Source organism: Cyprinodon tularosa, unplaced genomic scaffold (assembly GCF_016077235.1).
Source record: "Cyprinodon tularosa strain WSP-4 unplaced genomic scaffold, ASM1607723v1 ctg214, whole genome shotgun sequence".
Lineage (NCBI taxonomy): Eukaryota > Metazoa > Chordata > Actinopteri > Cyprinodontiformes > Cyprinodontidae > Cyprinodon > Cyprinodon tularosa.
Window position 1 is genome coordinate 1,112,295 of NW_024038796.1, and position 17,909 is coordinate 1,130,203.

The following is a 17,909-nucleotide window of genomic DNA, read 5'->3' on the forward strand; positions in this document are numbered from 1 at the left end:
TCCTCTAAATTAACAAAAAAGCCAAACAAATCAACATTTTCTCCCCTTTACCAATTCTTATCGACTTATTTTACAAAAAATAGTACAAATTCCAAAGACTTTATTGCCTGAATTTACCGCTCTCCAAAAGTCCAAAAACTTGGCCACCATCTTTTTCCGTCTTTCTCATGTGCAAACACACACAATCATACACACAGAAACAAAGCCAAGCAGAATCCACTTCTCCACATGTGTTCTCCACATGTGTAAGCCTGTATTCACACTCACTCACACTCATACCCACTCTCACACAGCACCATACTGAGCAACTTCAATGCAGCATGCAGAGATGGATATGTATTGGTCCCTTTTTGTCCTCCGAAAATTCAAATGGTGATTGTCCTTCTATTTAACTTTTTCAAAAGCTTTTGTGCCTTGTTAATGGGACCTCAAATAATGACTTAGAGACCATAAAGTATGAACCATATAGTGAAAAACAGCAAATTTCTCAGCAGACAGGAAATTAAAGCGAGAAAGTGTATATTATTAAATTGCAATACTTGATTAAAGATGAGAAATAAGTGAAATGTCTGTCCCCCAAGAATATTTTGTCAAGGTGTATCAGCGAGTCAGATGAGGTGGCGTTTCAGGCAGGCAGCAGCACACTGCATGGTGGATCCGATGAGGAGGGGCCAACTCATTGGCGGGGGGAGACGGTGGTCTGAATGGAGTTGGCTAGGCTCTGGTACCTCTCCTTGGCATGCTTCTCACAATACATTGCATCTCCACTCCAGAAGTGACCTCTCATCTTCAGGTTAAGCCCACAATCTGTGCAAGTGTAGCACTCTGGGTGGCGGAAGCAGTTGTCTGAGATGCGCACTGCCTGTGTCCTGTGGGAGAGGCGGTATGAGGAAGACACGTCAAACACTTCAAAATTCTTATATTGTCCATTTCTTCTAATTTTTTCAGATGACTATTTGACTACATGTCTTGGAAGACAATTTAAGAAGTTTACATATACTGGGCATAAACAAACACCATCTTTTTAGGATGCATTTTAAACGGAACAACTAGGTGCAACACTTTCCAATTATTGTGCATTTTCTGTAATAAGCATAGACTTCAAACCTAAACTTGTACAAACCTCAAGCTTTTTTCTTCCTTAATGAGCTAATTTCTATATAACTGGCTTTAAATCATGGTTGAGAGATGAGAGATGTGGCCCAAAAAATGTGTCACTTTTTTTTGTGGTGGCTAACAGGTTAATTCAGTGCTCTGAAATAATATGACATTTTTTGTTGTATTTTTATCTCCAGAGACTTACAAAAAAAAAAGCTTAAAAAATAGCCATCATCATCCAAAAGGCTACCTCCTTATAGCAGTTATTTTTGCACACAAATCAGTATGCAAAAATAGACCTTCTTATACTAATATTTTATCTACAAACACAATAAGTGTCTTTTTCTAGCAAACAACCTACAATTCATCTGATCTTTATATTACACTTCAGGATGTTTAATGCAAGCGTTTACAAGAATGGTGACTCGTGTTTAAGATAATTAAGCTGTTAATCAGAGGCTTTAGCCCAAAGTGTGAGTTCTGAGGGTGAAGTTTATTTAAAACTGGAAGATGCTAAAACACCCGTACCACTCTTGTTTCACAGGGAGGCAGCTTTTGAACTTTGCATAATGCTTTTTAATCTGAGAGAACAACTAAACTGCCAGTCAGAAGTGACAGAAACTGAAAATATTCAGAAACCATCAATACAAAATATCAAAAATTCGCCATGAGCTGGTAGCTGGTAATGCTAAAATGACTGAACAAGGAACCAGAAAATGGTAGAAATGAAATAGGTCCCTGATCTAAAACAAACATTTTCAAGCTTGACTTAAATCTGTAGCTGGAAATATTTTTTTGGAAGAAATCTTTATAATTCTGATTAATATGATGAAATTATTAGTGGTTGAGAGTAGTTAAAGTAAAAATTTGAACCCTAACCATCAGGTTGGGTAGTGGCAGCATAGTTAAAAGAAATATTTTTTAAATTAAAATTTTCATTATTTTGTGTGTTTGAGAATATGATAATAGCCATAACCAGTCTTATGTTTACATTTTATCACTGCTGCACTTTAAAAAGGGAAATATCTTGAGAGCTGTACTGAATGAAATTTCTTTTTGTATCCACTCTGTGTATAAAATGACAATAAAGTCTAAGTCTAAGTAGAGATGTCCCGATCCAGGTTTTTGCACTTCCGATCCGATACCGATATTGTTTTTGGACTTCCGATCCGATACCGATATTGTTTTTGGACTTCCGATCCGATACCAGCCTATCCGAGCATGTATTTAAGTTTAAGTTAAAGTATTTAGCCTTAGTTGTAAGACTCATGTTGAAAAGGGTTTTAGTACTCTTGATAACATCTAGCCAGCTAAATTAGGTGAGATTGAATAAAACACAATGCTTGGTAACAACAAACTTACCTGTTTATTAAGAGATAAACACAAACTGGACAAAATTATGAATAGCAATCTGAAATTGCACAGTGAACAGTAAAACCGTAAACAGTTAAAGGTGCAAGTATTACTGTAAGTTTTAATAAAAATGCAAAACAGGGAAACACTGGTGCAAAATAGTGGAATGGATCGTTTCTATCGGCGAAACTGGAAAATACGGACAGGATTTTTTTTTTTAAACTGGATCGGCATTTTACATGCTTTGCCGATACGCATTTTTTTGCCAATATCGGCGTCCCGATCCGATACGTGGATCGGATCGGGACAAGCCTAAGTCTAAGTCTAGCCTTAGTTAGAAGTGCGATTTTTACCAGGAAACCAACTATATCTAGTATTAACTCTGCCCTTTCTTATTGGAAATATGTTCAAATGTCCATCCAGAATTCAGCATTAAATGTGTCTCCAAATAGAGCAGTTTATGATCCTGCTAGAAGACATTTAGCCACACATCTATAGGTTTTACCTAATCTGGATCATTTCAAACATGCGTGAAATTCTCAATTTTGAAGTTCATTATGTTCTGTGTCACACTCTCTTTCATGGGAATGTAAACAATGCGTTACCCTAGTGAACCTAGAACTACAGGAGGACTTACACAATGCTTGTGCCACATTTCTCACAGGTGTGCTGTTTGCTGACTCCTCCAACAGATGAGCTTTGTTTTGGGGCGTTGGGGGAAAGCTTCCCAGGGAACCGCAGGGCTGCCTCTGAAGACAAACAGACAGACAGGGTTGTTAAAAAGATGATGTGACAATAAGTTTTCAGATTCAAATTTAAAGAAGAAATTTCTCCTGGTTAATAAAATTCACAGCTGAGGAAGTAATTCCTCTGTTTTTCTGAGATTTTCTAATCTGCTGTTGTGTTTCTTTCTCTTTGCCTTTTTTTTTTTTTTAACGATACCTAATTTATTAAACAACTTATTTTCTCTTCTTTAAATGTCTGAAACCAACCAAAAAAAAAAAAAAAACTACACCTTTCTCATCAGCTTCCAGGACTTCTTGCAGCATTTTAAAGGTGTTTGACTGACGAGGTGCTGCACGGGACTCCTTGTTCTCCTGGATCATCTTGTACACCTCTGAGTCCCTGTCAAATCTTTGCATGGCGAAGTCAGAGCTGGAACTACTGCAGAGGGGGAAAAACAAAGCAACAGATCAAAGGTTATTACAGACTGGAGATAGGAGGGCAAACCAGTCTCTACTCAGGCATTAGATAACCAACAAGAATTCTTTGGTTTTCAAGGTTGAAAGGAAGCTGCAACCACTAAACCATAGTGAGCATCAATAAAAAAAAAAAAAAAATTTGTTATACACAAGAAACCGAAAATATAAATTAGCACTATTTAAATTAAAAGTAAAAAAAAAAAAAAAAAGAACTGCATGTCCCTGCCACAGGAGCTGTGCATTAAAAGCTGTATGTAAAAGTGAGTTTTTGCTGAACCAGTCGGGCAGGATTTCTCCCGTCGGGCCAGGTGTGGTTTGGTGCCTTGTTGATGACATCGAGTCACTCAGAAACAGTCAACGAAACCTGACAGCCTGTCCAACCTGCTGCCACTTCCATCAAAATACCTAGAGGTAGCCATCAACACACACGTGTTGTGTGATGATTGTGTATCAGTTAAAACAGCTGCACTGGAATAAGGTATGAGAAGCTGCTCCCTTTGATATAAGCAGCAGAGAGTCAATGTGGATAGATTTTTGTGGCACAATATGCACATAACTTAAGCATGTTTTAACACACAAAGCTTTATCACAATATATAAATTCCTTTTTTTTTTATATATATATATATATATCTTTAACAATACTGACCTGGAACTGGCCTTAAATTAGGGCTGAGCGGTTAAACGATTTATGAAGATTTAACTTTTTGGAAAATCAGGAGCTTTTTTTCCCAAACTATAGAACTTCTTTGGCTTTCATAGCACAGAGTGACATCAGTTCATCACCTTTGTCCTTAGAAGTTTACTCATTAACCAGCTGTGTATTGTCACTGGCTGCAGACATTCAGTGTTTTATAGTTATAGTGATAAAGATGATTGTTTTACTACTAAAATTAAGGTGTCATCCCAAAGGAAGGAAATAAAACATAATTTAAAGGTATTGTGTGTCATTTTTAATTGTATTACAAAACCCTACCTTAAACTTGATATATATAATTTGATATATTTTGTATATATTTTCATAGGGTAATATACTGTAGCAAATACAAACCACCGGAAATCTGATAAGACAGTTAACTTGTGAATATTTTACCTTAAATATTATACCAATGTCAAACCTTTGATATCTTTGTTCATTAAATTTACAAAAAAAAAAAAATACTTTAACACTAAATGGAGATAAATTTTTGTTTTGTATCTCAGCTTTAAATGTAATTGTTTTTTGGTTACACATCTGGGGGAAAAAAACAGAATTTGAAGAGATTCAATAGTGACTTGTAATAAAATAGATAAAAAAAATAAAGTCTGAGGTTTTCTAAGCTCGAATTTAATCTCTGTTGGAAGTTTTTAGGCTGAACTGTTCCTCAGCCTTAGAAAGTTCACTGTTTAACATGGTTTCAACAGAAAACCAAACAAACATGCTTTAGGCCTTTCCTCTGCATCAATGAGCTGAGGTCCAGATTAAAAACAGACCTCTGAAGCTCGACATCCAAGTTTTCCACATGCAGAGCTCCACCCAAAGCTACCCACTTCCCTCTTTTCCTCTCACATTATTCCAACATGCAGTCATAAAACAGCTGAAACCAACAACTAAAGAAAGAATACCTTAAGAAGCAGTGAAAAACACTGACAGGTAGTGAAAACGTAAAGAGATGAGATACAGTATCAGAGCACGTGGATGCTTCCTAAACACTCAGGGTTGAGCTAAATGTCACGTTGTTAACAGGCAGTTGAAAACACCACTAACATCTGACACAAAGCTGCAGCTGGCTGCGCACCCAGAGAAGCTATGATAACAATCTAGTCAAAGTAGGGACTCAACATGCATGTAGACAAAACACAGATCAAATAGCTAAATTCCAAACCACAAATCTGGACCCGATTTCCTGCTGATGCAAAAATGAAAAAGAAAAAAGAAAAGAAAAATCACACTTTGGTATTGAAGTAAAATCTACATGACAACTCAATGACTCACCTCAAAAATATAAAATAAATAAAATGAATAAATCCACAGAAAAAAGTCCTTTTATTTTCAAGTCAATTTCTGAAACAACTCAGAAAATAAGAGAAAACAAATACCAATATTAGCAGAGACCTCACTTTAAACCAGCTGAGACAGAAAAACAGGACTGTGAGTGAAAGGTGTGCCCTGGGCTGAAATTCATTGGCCACGCAGCATGAAGGGGCGTCACTGCTTCTTTGACTGGCTGCAGACAAGCAGGGAGAGGCTTATTGTGCTGGCTGGGGGCTACAGAAAGGGGTCCGATCAGGGGGAGAAGTAATTGGTCTTTGTTGGTGAATATAAGGTTTTTGGATTGGAAGTATGGCTGCTGACATGACATAGAGCTAGCCTGGGTTAACCAGCAGGGAAAGAGGGCCAAAGCCAAACATCCTGGGCTGTGAAAACACAGGCACCAGCTTCTCCTGCAGGATAAAAAGGATTACAAAAGAAGCTAAAAGCAACATTTTTACTTCTGCTGAGACCAAATACATTCCACAGAGAGTTAAGAAAGAAAGATCTGCACACTGGAAAAATGAATCAGATTACAGCTTCATTAACTGTGAGGGTGCGGCTCTGAAACTCTGCAGAGCCTCAGAGTGAAACCGTACAGAGTTCCAAAAGACTGACAAGGTGCTCATATCCAGAGCTATCAGAGATGTGTGCAAAACTATTGTGTAGCTAAAATGATGTGTTGTCCAGACACATCAGGCCTGAGCCAAAATAATTTCCTGTCTATTTTCAATGGCTTGCCCACAGGTTACACGGAGCTTATTATGATCACACAAACATATCCCATAAGGCGAAACAACTACTCCCAGCTCATGATAAGACAACTTATCACACAATCTGATGCTGCCATAAAACTAGTTTCATTTTCTGTGTCACCAAGTAATGACAAACACTTCCAAAAAGGCAGTTGGCCTATAAACGGAGCACTTCGTACTATGCCTCGACTTTGCCTCGACATGCTCGTACGCTCTGTATTTTTGGGTATTCTGAATCGCAACTGTTTACAGGCCATCCTCAGACATTGACTGTTAAACTTTAGTTCCAAAAATCAAACCAAGGGTCCTCCTCAGACAAAAAAAGGGGCAAATGCTGTTGTTTAGGTTTGAGCTTTTTCCTCTGTAATATGTAGGACACATTCATTCATGCTGCCACTGCTTTATTGCATCATCATAGGTTAAGACTTTATGCTACAGTGGCTTGCAAAACATTCATATCACTAAAACTTTTCTACATTTTGTCACAATATGTGAAAAAAAAGGTATACCGTTGTGAAGTAGAAATAAAACAAAATGTGGTTGAAACATTGTAAAAATTATTCAAAACAAAAATCTTAGAAGTATGGTGTGCTTAAGTATTTAGGCCCTTTTTTCTGAATGCAACCAAATACCTCTAGCAGTTGCCTAATGACTGCTATTGACTAAATAGACTTCACCTGTGTGTAATCTAATCTCAGTGCTAATCCAACTGCTCTGTAACAGCCTCAGAGGTGGGTTAAGGGAACAATGAGGAGCAAACAGCGTCATGAAGAGGTGGAGAAGTTTAAAGCAGACAGGCTGTAGAAAAATTCCCAGCTTTGAACATCTCATTAAACATTGTTCAATCCATCGTCTGGAAATGGAAAGTTTATGGCACAGCTGTAAACGTACCAAGACAAGGCCGTCCACCTAAAGTAACAGGCTAAACAAGGAGAGCATTGATCTGAGATGCAGCCAAGAGGCCTATAATGAAAACAAAAGATTTGAGACTGGGGCAGAGGTTCACATTTCAGGGGGACAACAACCCTAAACATAAAGCCGGGGTTACAATGGAACGATTAATTCATGTGTTAGAATGTCCCAGTCAAAGTAATGACCTAAACCCAGTCAAGAGTCTGTGGCAAGAGCTGAAATCTGTCTTCACAAACACTTCATCTAATCTAAATGGGCTTAAGCTGTTTTGCAAAGAATTAACTAAAATTTCTGTCATTAGATGTGCAAAAATAGGAGATGCATAAAGGACTTGCAGCTGTAATTGAAAAAAAAAGAAAGTAATTTCCACAAAGTATTGACTCAGAGGGATGAATACTTTTGCACCATACCATTTTTAGAAAGTAAAAAAAAAAAAAAAAAAAAAAAGAAATGGAAAAGGAAGTCATTTACAATCATACATTAAATCCCTTCCCTTTAATACTAGAAAATGACAAGGAGCAAAGACAAACTTCTCATTTTTAATGGAGGACTGTTTTCACTTCTGTCCCTTTTCTAAAGAGAAACTGAATAAACCAAATTTCTTAACTGAGATTCCCCAGAATTCATATAGAAAATTAGAAAACTGTTGTTGGTCACTAAATGGGGTCTAAATCACAATGTCAGGAGTGTTTACCTGCGGCGAGGAGACATGGGAACATCTCGATCAGTGGGGCTATGAGGTGAGTAGCGCTCTGGAGGGATTGGGGTCCTGCTGGACCCAGAGGGAAATGGAAAAGGAAGTCATTTGCAATCATACATTAAATATTTATATGTCACTTTAAGTTAGTCTTTGAGATAATATTCCAATAGAATAAATTTAGATTTTTGTTTGTAATGTGTAAAAGTTAAACTGGAATGATTAATGCAGCAAGCCGCTCTATTTCACTGATCAACAATAGTTTTTTTCCCAAGTTGGTTAATTCATATTAACATTTTAACACTGCTTTTTAAATGTATAATTACTAGAATTTCTCCCCTTTACCAGCATCATTCTGTAGACCCTGCTTCTCTGAGGTTTAGCTCAAAACCATTCATGTTGTCTACAGTAATACGCCAAAACTGCTATTTCATCAACCATGATGCTATGAATCATTTTAATGACACATTGAGGCCATATAAAGGGACTTTCAGTTTAAGAACAAGAACCTCAGGGGTCCAAATGCTGATAATTCAAGGTAGTTTAAAAATGCTCACTAAATGGGGTCTAATTCACAATGTCAGGAGTGTTTACCTGCGGCGAGGAGACATGGGAACATCTCGATCAGTGGGGCTATGAGGTGAGTAGCGCTCTGGAGGGGTTGGGGTCCTGCTGGACCCAGAGGGTTGCCTGAAGTCTGAAGGAAAGAACTCCTAAAATAACAAAGAAAAAATACAATTATCAAAGGGAAAATAAGAAGTAGAGATTAAAGGCCTCAACATACCCTGGAAAAACAAAATACAGTTTTTCCTCCCAAGCAGAGAGAACTACTTTCTTCTTTGTTGTCAGACACATTTTAGGGGACTTGTCACAGCTTCGACATGTGCAATGTACTTTAACTTTACAGGGAAACAACATTTCCTATCCAGAAGTCAAACTAATTGAAATGTTCTTATGTAAGATCTTTAGAGTAACTTCAAAACCTGTTTTCTGAATCTGACAGAAAAGTCAAAACAACCTAAAAATAAAGTTAACATTATATACACAAGATAAACACAAAGATATTAACGGATATCCTAAATATTGCATTGAAAAACTAGAAAAGCACTCAGAGAGCACAGACCTCTGCCAAGGACTTACACCTGAAGCTAAAACTCACATTATCTGGATCATCAAGTTTAAATGATTGATCCTTGGCAGCAGTGATAAAAAGATTCATTAAAATCCATTCGTAACTTTTCAACTTTTCCTCTGGCCAGACAGAAATACACACACAAACTTTCCTTAAAGCAATAATCAATCGGTAACTATTGAGATCAAAATGATATAATTGAAAAATAAGGAGAGCATAACAGTTTAATATAGCAAATATAATCCATTATGTGTTTAATAACCTGACTTTCCAATAATAAATAACATCCATCTCTGCTGGCTGATCAGCATCAGCAGCCTGCATTCTTTCCAAATCACCTTTAATAGTAAATAATCTGCTTCATTTCATCACGCAATTTTAGCCACTCCAGATGTTCAGATATTCTGTGTTTGTTATATAAATGAGCTTTACAGCCCTTTAATAGTTTTCAGTTACAAGTCAGAAAAGCGCATCATTAACATCAGAGTCACAGTAAGCAAATTTACATGTATGGTGTTATCCTACCAGAAGATGGCGCCACCAGCCAAATTAACACTCAACTAATGAATAACATAGCTGAACATATTTGAACAGATGTTTTAGCTGCTTGTGGAAAAAGATGCCAAATCAGGAAGAAATTGTTGCATTAGGAGTAATGGCTAATATATTTAACTTATATCATATCTGTACAACAAGATCATATAAAAATAGCCTCAACTGCAAGTGTGTACAAACTGTGAACACCAGGACAAGATCTACACGGTGCATACATCATTCAAGACACTTTTACTGTTAGGAATTCCACAAACATAAGGCTGTCGTCTAGTTCTAACCATGTCCACCTGTAAAGCCGACCACCTCCTGATCCCTAAAAACATGTTATTCACCTCAACAGGCAACATTTTTCAAATGAAAAATGTCTCCAAACTTCAACATCTGGTTCAACCCTCACCATATTTGTCAATAAAGCTAATAAAACACTAATAGAAACACAAGAAAGCATCTTGCACAATAAAGCTTAGTGAAATCTCCCTTTTCAGTCATCAGCTGGCATCAGTGTTAAACAGGCTCAATCCAGGAGAAATAAATGACTCCACCCAACTGTTCAGGCAGTCTGAGCTGATGGTGGAAGCTGACAGAAACGCAGTGCCACGGATGAAGTAGAAGATTTGTGTTGCCTGTTCCAGCACCCGCTTTCAATTCAGCAGTTCTTTGAACAATAGCTCTGTTCTCAATTGGGTCCAATTTTCCTTCACTTTTTTTCTTTCCAGAGTGGGCAGATTAGTGGTGCATGCCAGGAAGCTTCTACAAAAAAAAAAAAAACGATCATTGGGATGGCTCCCTGAGAATTTCTTCCCTCATAAAAAATCCAGTAATATGACTCAAGACTCAGAGGATCCATCAGACTCCACAAGTACTCATCTTTGTGCTCTCCTGCTGTGAAGCAATCTAAAGTCCATATACCTGACAGACACAGATGCTTAAGAAACATTTTTTCAGATAAACCAACTGAATCCCAACAGTATGTGCTTATAAATCCCAGCTAATGCAAAGAAGGTGCATCTTGCACAACTCACTGCAGATCCACAGCAACCTTATGGAAAAGAATGTCTTCTAGAATTCATGGGGTCAGCATTTTGAAGCCCGTCTCTAATGGTTTGGTCAGACATCCACGGCAGTTGTCCACTGGAGCTCATTGGGTTTTGGTAGTAGTCATACCATTCTTTGTTGTACAGAGGAGCAAATACTGGTCCTGCTGATTGATTAAAGATCTCCAATGACCAGCTCTCCTAGAATAATTGCCTGTGTCCTTGAATGTCATGCATGCTCTTGCAACATATTCTCACTCCCAACTCGTCACATATTGAGACTTGGTAGAAGTTCCCTGTGCATCAAATACTGATGCGGGGGGTACCCCACACATAAATGATAGGTTGCATACAGTGTATCACGTGACCCACAAAAGCAACAAAAAAATGATGTTTAGCGTAAAAAGTTAATGTGGGAGCTTTAGAACATTTATACTACTGTTTCTTTATGGTAGGGTAAGGGATGGATTGGTGGTGTTTTTACTTCACAGCTCACGTACAAATGTTTGGAAGTTCCTGCTACAGACTGTCATGAACCCTGTGTATCGGTTAGTGAGGAATTGACCAAGCGTCACTAAATGATGAGTAGGGAGTGAGAATGAGTGTGTTCTTGGGTCTCTGCTGGGAGATAGAGCAAATCTTCATCCAATGACATATTGATGTTTCATGCTGGTGAAGTTTAACTGCTGTGCAACCTCTTAACACAATGGTTTAAGCTGCCAGTAGTAATACTGACTCTGGGCAAATGTAGATCTACCAAAAATCAGTGTGGCCTCCCATTCTTGCTTTGGGGCTTTGAATTATGGTTCCTGTAGTGTACCCATTTTAAACCCATCTGTACATCCCACTTTTATCACACCCAAACAGCTGACACTTATACCGTACCCTCTACTACTTCACAGACCAGATTGGTGATTAATTTCATATCTTTTTATATATAAAATTAACAAATAAAAAAAAATACTTCATGTAATTTTAAGCGTATTACTCACAGTTAACTTAAAAGCAACAATGCATTTGATAACTGTGGTCTTGGCAGTTGCAACAATGTCCACTCTTTTTATTCCCCAGCTAATGTAGGCCTGTTTTGTTTGTTTTTGTCTAGGATATCAACATGGCCATAGAAGGGAGGGCACGATGAAAACTATCAGCCAGTTTTCAGCGGTTCCTGTGGATGCCAAGAGGAGGAAGCTTTGATTAAAGCTGTTCAGAACTGTAATCAAAAGTTCATAGTCAACAAACCCAAGATCATTAGGGCAAGCCTTTGGTATGCTTCCCTGGCTTTAAGCAGCACATACCACTTACTGCTTGTTACTTTACAACATATAAGCTTTTAGCTACTGAGGAATAAGAGCAGATACAATAAAAACATGGCTGTTCTTTTATGATGTCTTTTACAAACAGCATTACTAAAATAAAAGACATTATATAACTGTCTTATGTTTTTCATGGGAGAAGTAGGGTTTTTTTGCACAAATTGTTCATAGACTGGTAACACTTTAGTGTCCAATGTAAATCTTGGCCAAATAACTTATTGCTACTTTGTGTTTTAAATCCCTGGCCTTTCTTTCCACAAATCCTGTCTTGGTGCAGAAAGACAGCTGCAGTAAAGATGCTCCCCATGTCTAATATTTATTTTAATAATCCTTTATTTAATTTATACTAAACCCAGATGTTGAAAAGAAACTACTACTACAAGATGTTTAAAAGAAACAAAATAGTTTCATTTAGAAGACTATTACAAGCTGGAATCTGGGCGTGTTTTAGTCCTCCAAGTCAATAAGGATGCCAGGTTATGCATTGCACGAAACTCAGAAGTTGCTTACATGCAAAACGAAGGAGCAAAACACTGAGGAAATGATAAACTAAAGTAAAAGGATGGCTGTCTGAGACCCATGGTAGACACTGGGTACAATGCCAGGAGATGAGACTTCAGTCTGGCTCCAAGCAAACCGCTTTGCATCATCATTACCACCCTGCAGATTCAATTACAGGGCATTGGCTGCAGCACATAGGAGTGATGCCTTGAGTAGCTTTTATTTTGGGAAGTCTGGTGCTGCTGTGAGAGGGTGCAATAAATGCTGATTCTGTATTTACCATAGACAGGAATCCAACATTACAATAGTGTTTTGGGCTCTCTTATAATCAGAGCAGTCTATGCGGCCCTGCTGTCACTGATGGACTGCACCATTGCTTGGTGCACATGGTGCATTGCTGCTACCAAACCTGGAGATAATTAAGACATTAAAAAAATGGCTGTTAGGTTCCATCATTAACACTCACCATTGTCATCCAACTTTTGCAGCTTTTTAGAAACTATAAAATATAGTGTCTACTACAAGAGGAGTGAGTTAGAGTACACATGGACATATACATGTTTTCAACTGTTTCTATGCTCTAACTCTAAAATGTACCCTTAATGTAACCATTAACAGTGGATACTTCACCCTAACCCAATTGATACCTCAGCCCTAAACCTGACCTTTAAGAAAATACCTTGTGCGGATCAGCAAAATGTCCTCACTTTACAACAACCAGTTCTCAATGTGAAATCTGAAAATTGGTCCTCACTCTGATTTCTAGACAGATACACACACACACACACACACACCCAAACCATCAGACCAATCTATCCAGCACATGCTATGCATACCAGTTTATTATTTTGCCCTTACACAAAACAAAATGTTCTGGTCTGATCAGGCTACACCCATCACACTTGCTGTAACAGTAGGAAAATGTTTCCTAATTCTAATTGCTTACCATCTAGAGCAGAGCTATAAACCCTTTTTGTAAAGCCCAGAAAACCTACTGAGGCTTCATTACTGCATTAAACCAACAGTAACCATTTTTTGGGGGATCAAGGTGGTATTGTAAAGGGAGAAAAATGCAAGATAGCAAAATGAAGAGAATACTGCATAGGAAACAGTCCCAGGCAGCAGGCAAATGCTAGCATTGAACTTCACAGACTCAGATATGTTAGGGTGCAAAGATGGCTCATGTGAAAGCTGCCTAAGAAGAGTCATTCAAATATATAAATTTTCTTCAAGGATTCAATTCCAGCTCATAAAATGTTTTTTTTCCCCATTAGATGTGACCAGTAAGGCCCCAGTATGCTACCCAATTAATAAAGCAATACATAGAAAGCTTTAGAAGCACAGTTCCCTCGATCCTCAGAAGTATTTCACATATGAATTCTAGGCAGAGGCTTACACAGTTCACTATTCAATAACACGGAGTAAAGTGTGGGAGATTTTTGGACTGAAAGGACTTATGCATCTATCTCACCCCATTCATTCACAGTAATCGCACACCATCTGACTGCAGCAGATATGAACCACATGTGGAAGCTTTGAGGCATACAGACAGTGGAAGAAAGATGACAACGGATGACTGAGCATGCTGTAATTCCTGTCTGCATTAGTAGCATGTAAACTTTTATTTGACATAGGATCTGAATAGTAAATCAACAGCAAACCAACTATATACCTCAAGGTCAGAGCTATGGTTGTAACTTTGAAGATGAGGGCAGAGGCATTAACTGGAGAAAGGATTTGCACGATATTCGGTTTAACATTCTTTACCAGTGACTAACAGGACTTTATTTTTAAAACAAAGTGCCACCAAGATTGGTGTAAAAAAAAAAAAAAAACACACACACACACACCCTTTTTTATTATGGAAGTCATATTCAGTACTTGTGGGGTGATTATGATATGTTTGCAGTTTGCTCCAGGCTCTCGTCTTTAACTTGGACTCAGCATGAAGCATCTACTGCTGCCATCTAATCTTATTTTTCATTAGCTTTTTGTGTAATTTCCACACTGCTGCACTTGTTTTGCTTGTTTTCTTTTGTATAACTAATAATCCCGTGTGCAAACTGTCTCTTAATGATGATTTTACCATCTTTTTTACATTTAATGTTCTTTACTAAGTTTTATGAAACGCTGTTAATTCATCACCTTGGTGCTGCATGTGCTCCACCGCATCTAATTCTATGCATCAAATCAATATTGCTTGTTTGTCTTATCGTCTTGTGTTTTTGCTGCAAAATATGTTTAGTGCATTCACCTAACCTCTTAATATCCACCTCATTTTGGGAAATTCTCGCCTATTTTGCATGTCCAAATGGAAAAAGCCTAAGAACTGTAAACCCAAATTACATGTGTGATATATTATTTGAAAGCTTCTAGTTTCTGAATATATACATGAACAATTTTGAACATATCTTATAAAGACATGCTTGCTTGTTGTGGCTGCTTTGTCATGGTACATTTTGACATGCTGCTATATCTGTTTTATTTGTGCTTTGGTGCTCGTCATATCCATAAAATGAGCTAGGTGGTTGAATTGTGGTGAATCTAAGCTTTCCAATGATGTCTAACATGTCTATATTGGTAACATTTTACCAGTGTAATATTCATGCATTCTGAGTTATCATTTTAAACGCTTTAAAACGGGTCGCCGGCAACGTAGTGTTGCAGGTTGTCACTGTATACTAGTTTCATTTATCCTTTTTTTTTTTTTTTTGTTATCAAGAAAAGCTGTTAAGAGCGAGGCTTTTTCACATGTAGCCAAAAGCTACAGATGAAAACAAGCCTTTTGGCAAACTCTGCCAACTCTGTTATTATGCTTTGTGCGTTAACAAATGAAAGTGAGAAAGAAGGCTAAATGGGGAGCATTAAATCCAGGTTCACAATATTTTACTGTTATGAAACATACTTGATCTGAAAACTTCTGCATGCAAACTTCAATGTGCAAATACCGACATTTTCTGGGAGAACACTATAAGATTTCATCATGTCACAATTTGGGACAATGTTAACAGGAAAAAAAATATTTGAAAAGAGGAGTAAATAAATAATCTATAAAACACATTTTTCTTTAAGAATTTGAATGAGAATTTTAGTTTTCGATATCATGATTCAGATATTGCAGGCATACATACTTTTAATACTTATTTGGTAGTATGGAATAAAAGAAAAGGCTTGATTGATAAATATGAGAAAAATAGACAGGGTGACATTGACTTTAAAGTTAAACATAAAAATATTCTACAATTACATAAACAATTACATAAAATAAATAAGAAATCGGGAGACAAGGAAAATGCATATGCCAAGTTTCAGAAAAATCCGCTGCAAAGTATATATAAAATATATTTCAGATTTTTTTTTCAAAGTACAGAGACTGCCAACATGGGTCCTACTGCACGAGCGTAATTCTGCAACCCTGTGACACATAGAGAGAGATAGAACCGTCGGCACTATGTGCGGCATAAAGTTACAAAGAAATACAGAGTAGGCTGAATTATGTAGCAGATTGTGTCATATCAACATCGTTTTATTAGAGATTTTAGATGCAGGCCAATATATTACACTCTGTTTTTAGGTAATAGTGGGCCCTTTTCTAATATTAATATTAGCTCTGGACATGTCTGCAATATATACTAATTCATAAAAAAAAGTTTCACAAAGAATTTCCATATTGTATAAATAGAAGTTGAGTTAAGATGTACTATAGCACATTTATGACTGTAGGAGAAGGTTTGGCTTTTTTGAGGTGTTAATCAGTCTGTTTTTTTTTTTTTTTTTACAGATCTTGGAAAGTATAATTTTCCTATTTCTGACTTATTCGTGGTCATCGTCTTACGCTTTATCCGGGTCGTGGCCAGCAGTCTCAGCAGAGACTCACAGACTTCCCTGTCCGCAGACACCTTCTCTAGCTTTGCCCTGGAAGACTGATGAGCTCCCAGGCCAGGCGAGAGACATAGTCCCTCCATCATGTCCTGCGTCGTCTCCTAGCCTCCTCTTGGTGGGACATGGCCTGGAACACCTCCTGAGGGAGGCAACCAGGGTAACCATCTGGAACAGATGTCCGAGCCACCTCAGCTGACTCCTCTTGATGTGGAGGAGAAGCAGCTCTACTCCAAGCCTTTGCGGGATTAGCAGGCTCTTCACCCCATCTCTAAAGGAATGCCAAGGCACCCTGTGGCGAAATGTTAATTTCATCCACTTGTATCCATCATCTTGTTCATTCAGTCATGGTCCAGATTTCATGACCATAGGTGAGGGTAGGAACGTACAACCAATGGTAAATGGAGAGCTTTGCCTTTTTGCTGAGCTCTCTCTTCACCCCAAAAATGCACCCATCCATCCATCTCCTATTCCATTATCATCCCACTTGTGAACAGAACCCCTAGAGAATTTAACTCTTCCATGGGGTCAACTTCAACACAAGACAGCACAGCTGGGGAGAGACAAGCAAACCCAACCCCACCCTGCGCCTCTCCCAGCAGGCATCTCAGATCAGCCTCTCAAGGAGCTGGGTTCGACCGTCCAGGCTAAATGTGGATGTAAGACAAATTATTTCTAGCTGGTATCACTCCACTACACTCACAAGCTCAGTCTCCTTCCCCATCAGGGAGGTGACATGGCACGTCCCCAGAGCCAGTTTAATGGTCCATGGATCCGGTTGCCTCCACCCCTGATTGCTGCCCAATTCCCTGTGCACCCGTCTCTCATGGTTCTTCCTGCAGGTGGCGGCCCCACAGGCAGATGGCCTTGCATCACTCCTTTGGGCTGGGTCCAGCCACCAGGCACTCACCGACGAACCCAAACCCCAGGCTTGGCTCCAGGGTGTTGTTTTGGACCCGCCGTACCAACAACATAACATTGCTTTTTTTATCTTTATGAGGGCTTTTTGAACCGCTCTTTGTCTGGCACCCTGGAATCAGCCTAGTTTAAAAATTCCTTGTGGAGTTTTTAGAGTCCGAGTGTTCTACGCCAAAAAGCTGCAAGCAGTTGGAGCAGCTACATTTTATTTGCTTGCCCCAGTAAATATTTGGCATGTAAAATCATAAGAAAAATCAGGAGAACCCTTTAATGATTAATAAAAGAGATTACATTTTGTGTGAAAATAAAAAATACAAATTTGCCAAAGATTTGCTTTTCATTTAAAACAATGTTTAGTGGAGAGTAATAGGGTGATTATTTGTCATAGTTTTATGCTGATGCTACAGCATCAACATAAATATCCTTAAAACTTATTAATTAAAACTTTTATTTAAATCTTTAATTTCTGGGTCGATCTAAATACTGTAAGGGGTCCTCCTAAGGCTTTAGAAGAGGCAGATATATCCTGGAATGCTTTGCGCAGAGA

At 38.1% G+C, this 17,909-nt stretch overlaps 1 protein-coding gene across 3 annotated transcripts in view; it reads right to left on the bottom strand.

Annotated features, from left to right (window-relative positions):
* Window positions 1-361: 361 nt before the first annotated feature.
* Window positions 362-17,909, bottom strand: part of pdlim2 (PDZ and LIM domain 2 (mystique)) — a 55,965-nt gene continuing 38,417 nt past the window's right edge. The window contains exons 7-11 of one of the 3 annotated variants that reach the window (XM_038285752.1): window positions 8,622-8,740; window positions 8,025-8,099; window positions 3,467-3,615; window positions 3,089-3,200; window positions 362-869 (exon numbers count right to left, since the gene is read on the bottom strand). In XM_038285752.1, coding sequence (XP_038141680.1) covers window positions 677-869; window positions 3,089-3,200; window positions 3,467-3,615; window positions 8,025-8,099; window positions 8,622-8,740 — 648 coding nt within the window. In that variant the 3' untranslated portion in view covers window positions 362-676. Of the gene's footprint in view, window positions 870-3,088; window positions 3,201-3,466; window positions 3,616-8,024; window positions 8,103-8,621; window positions 8,741-17,909 lie in introns of all 3 variants that reach the window. The other 2 variants (XM_038285751.1, XM_038285753.1) reach the window with 2 other exon arrangements.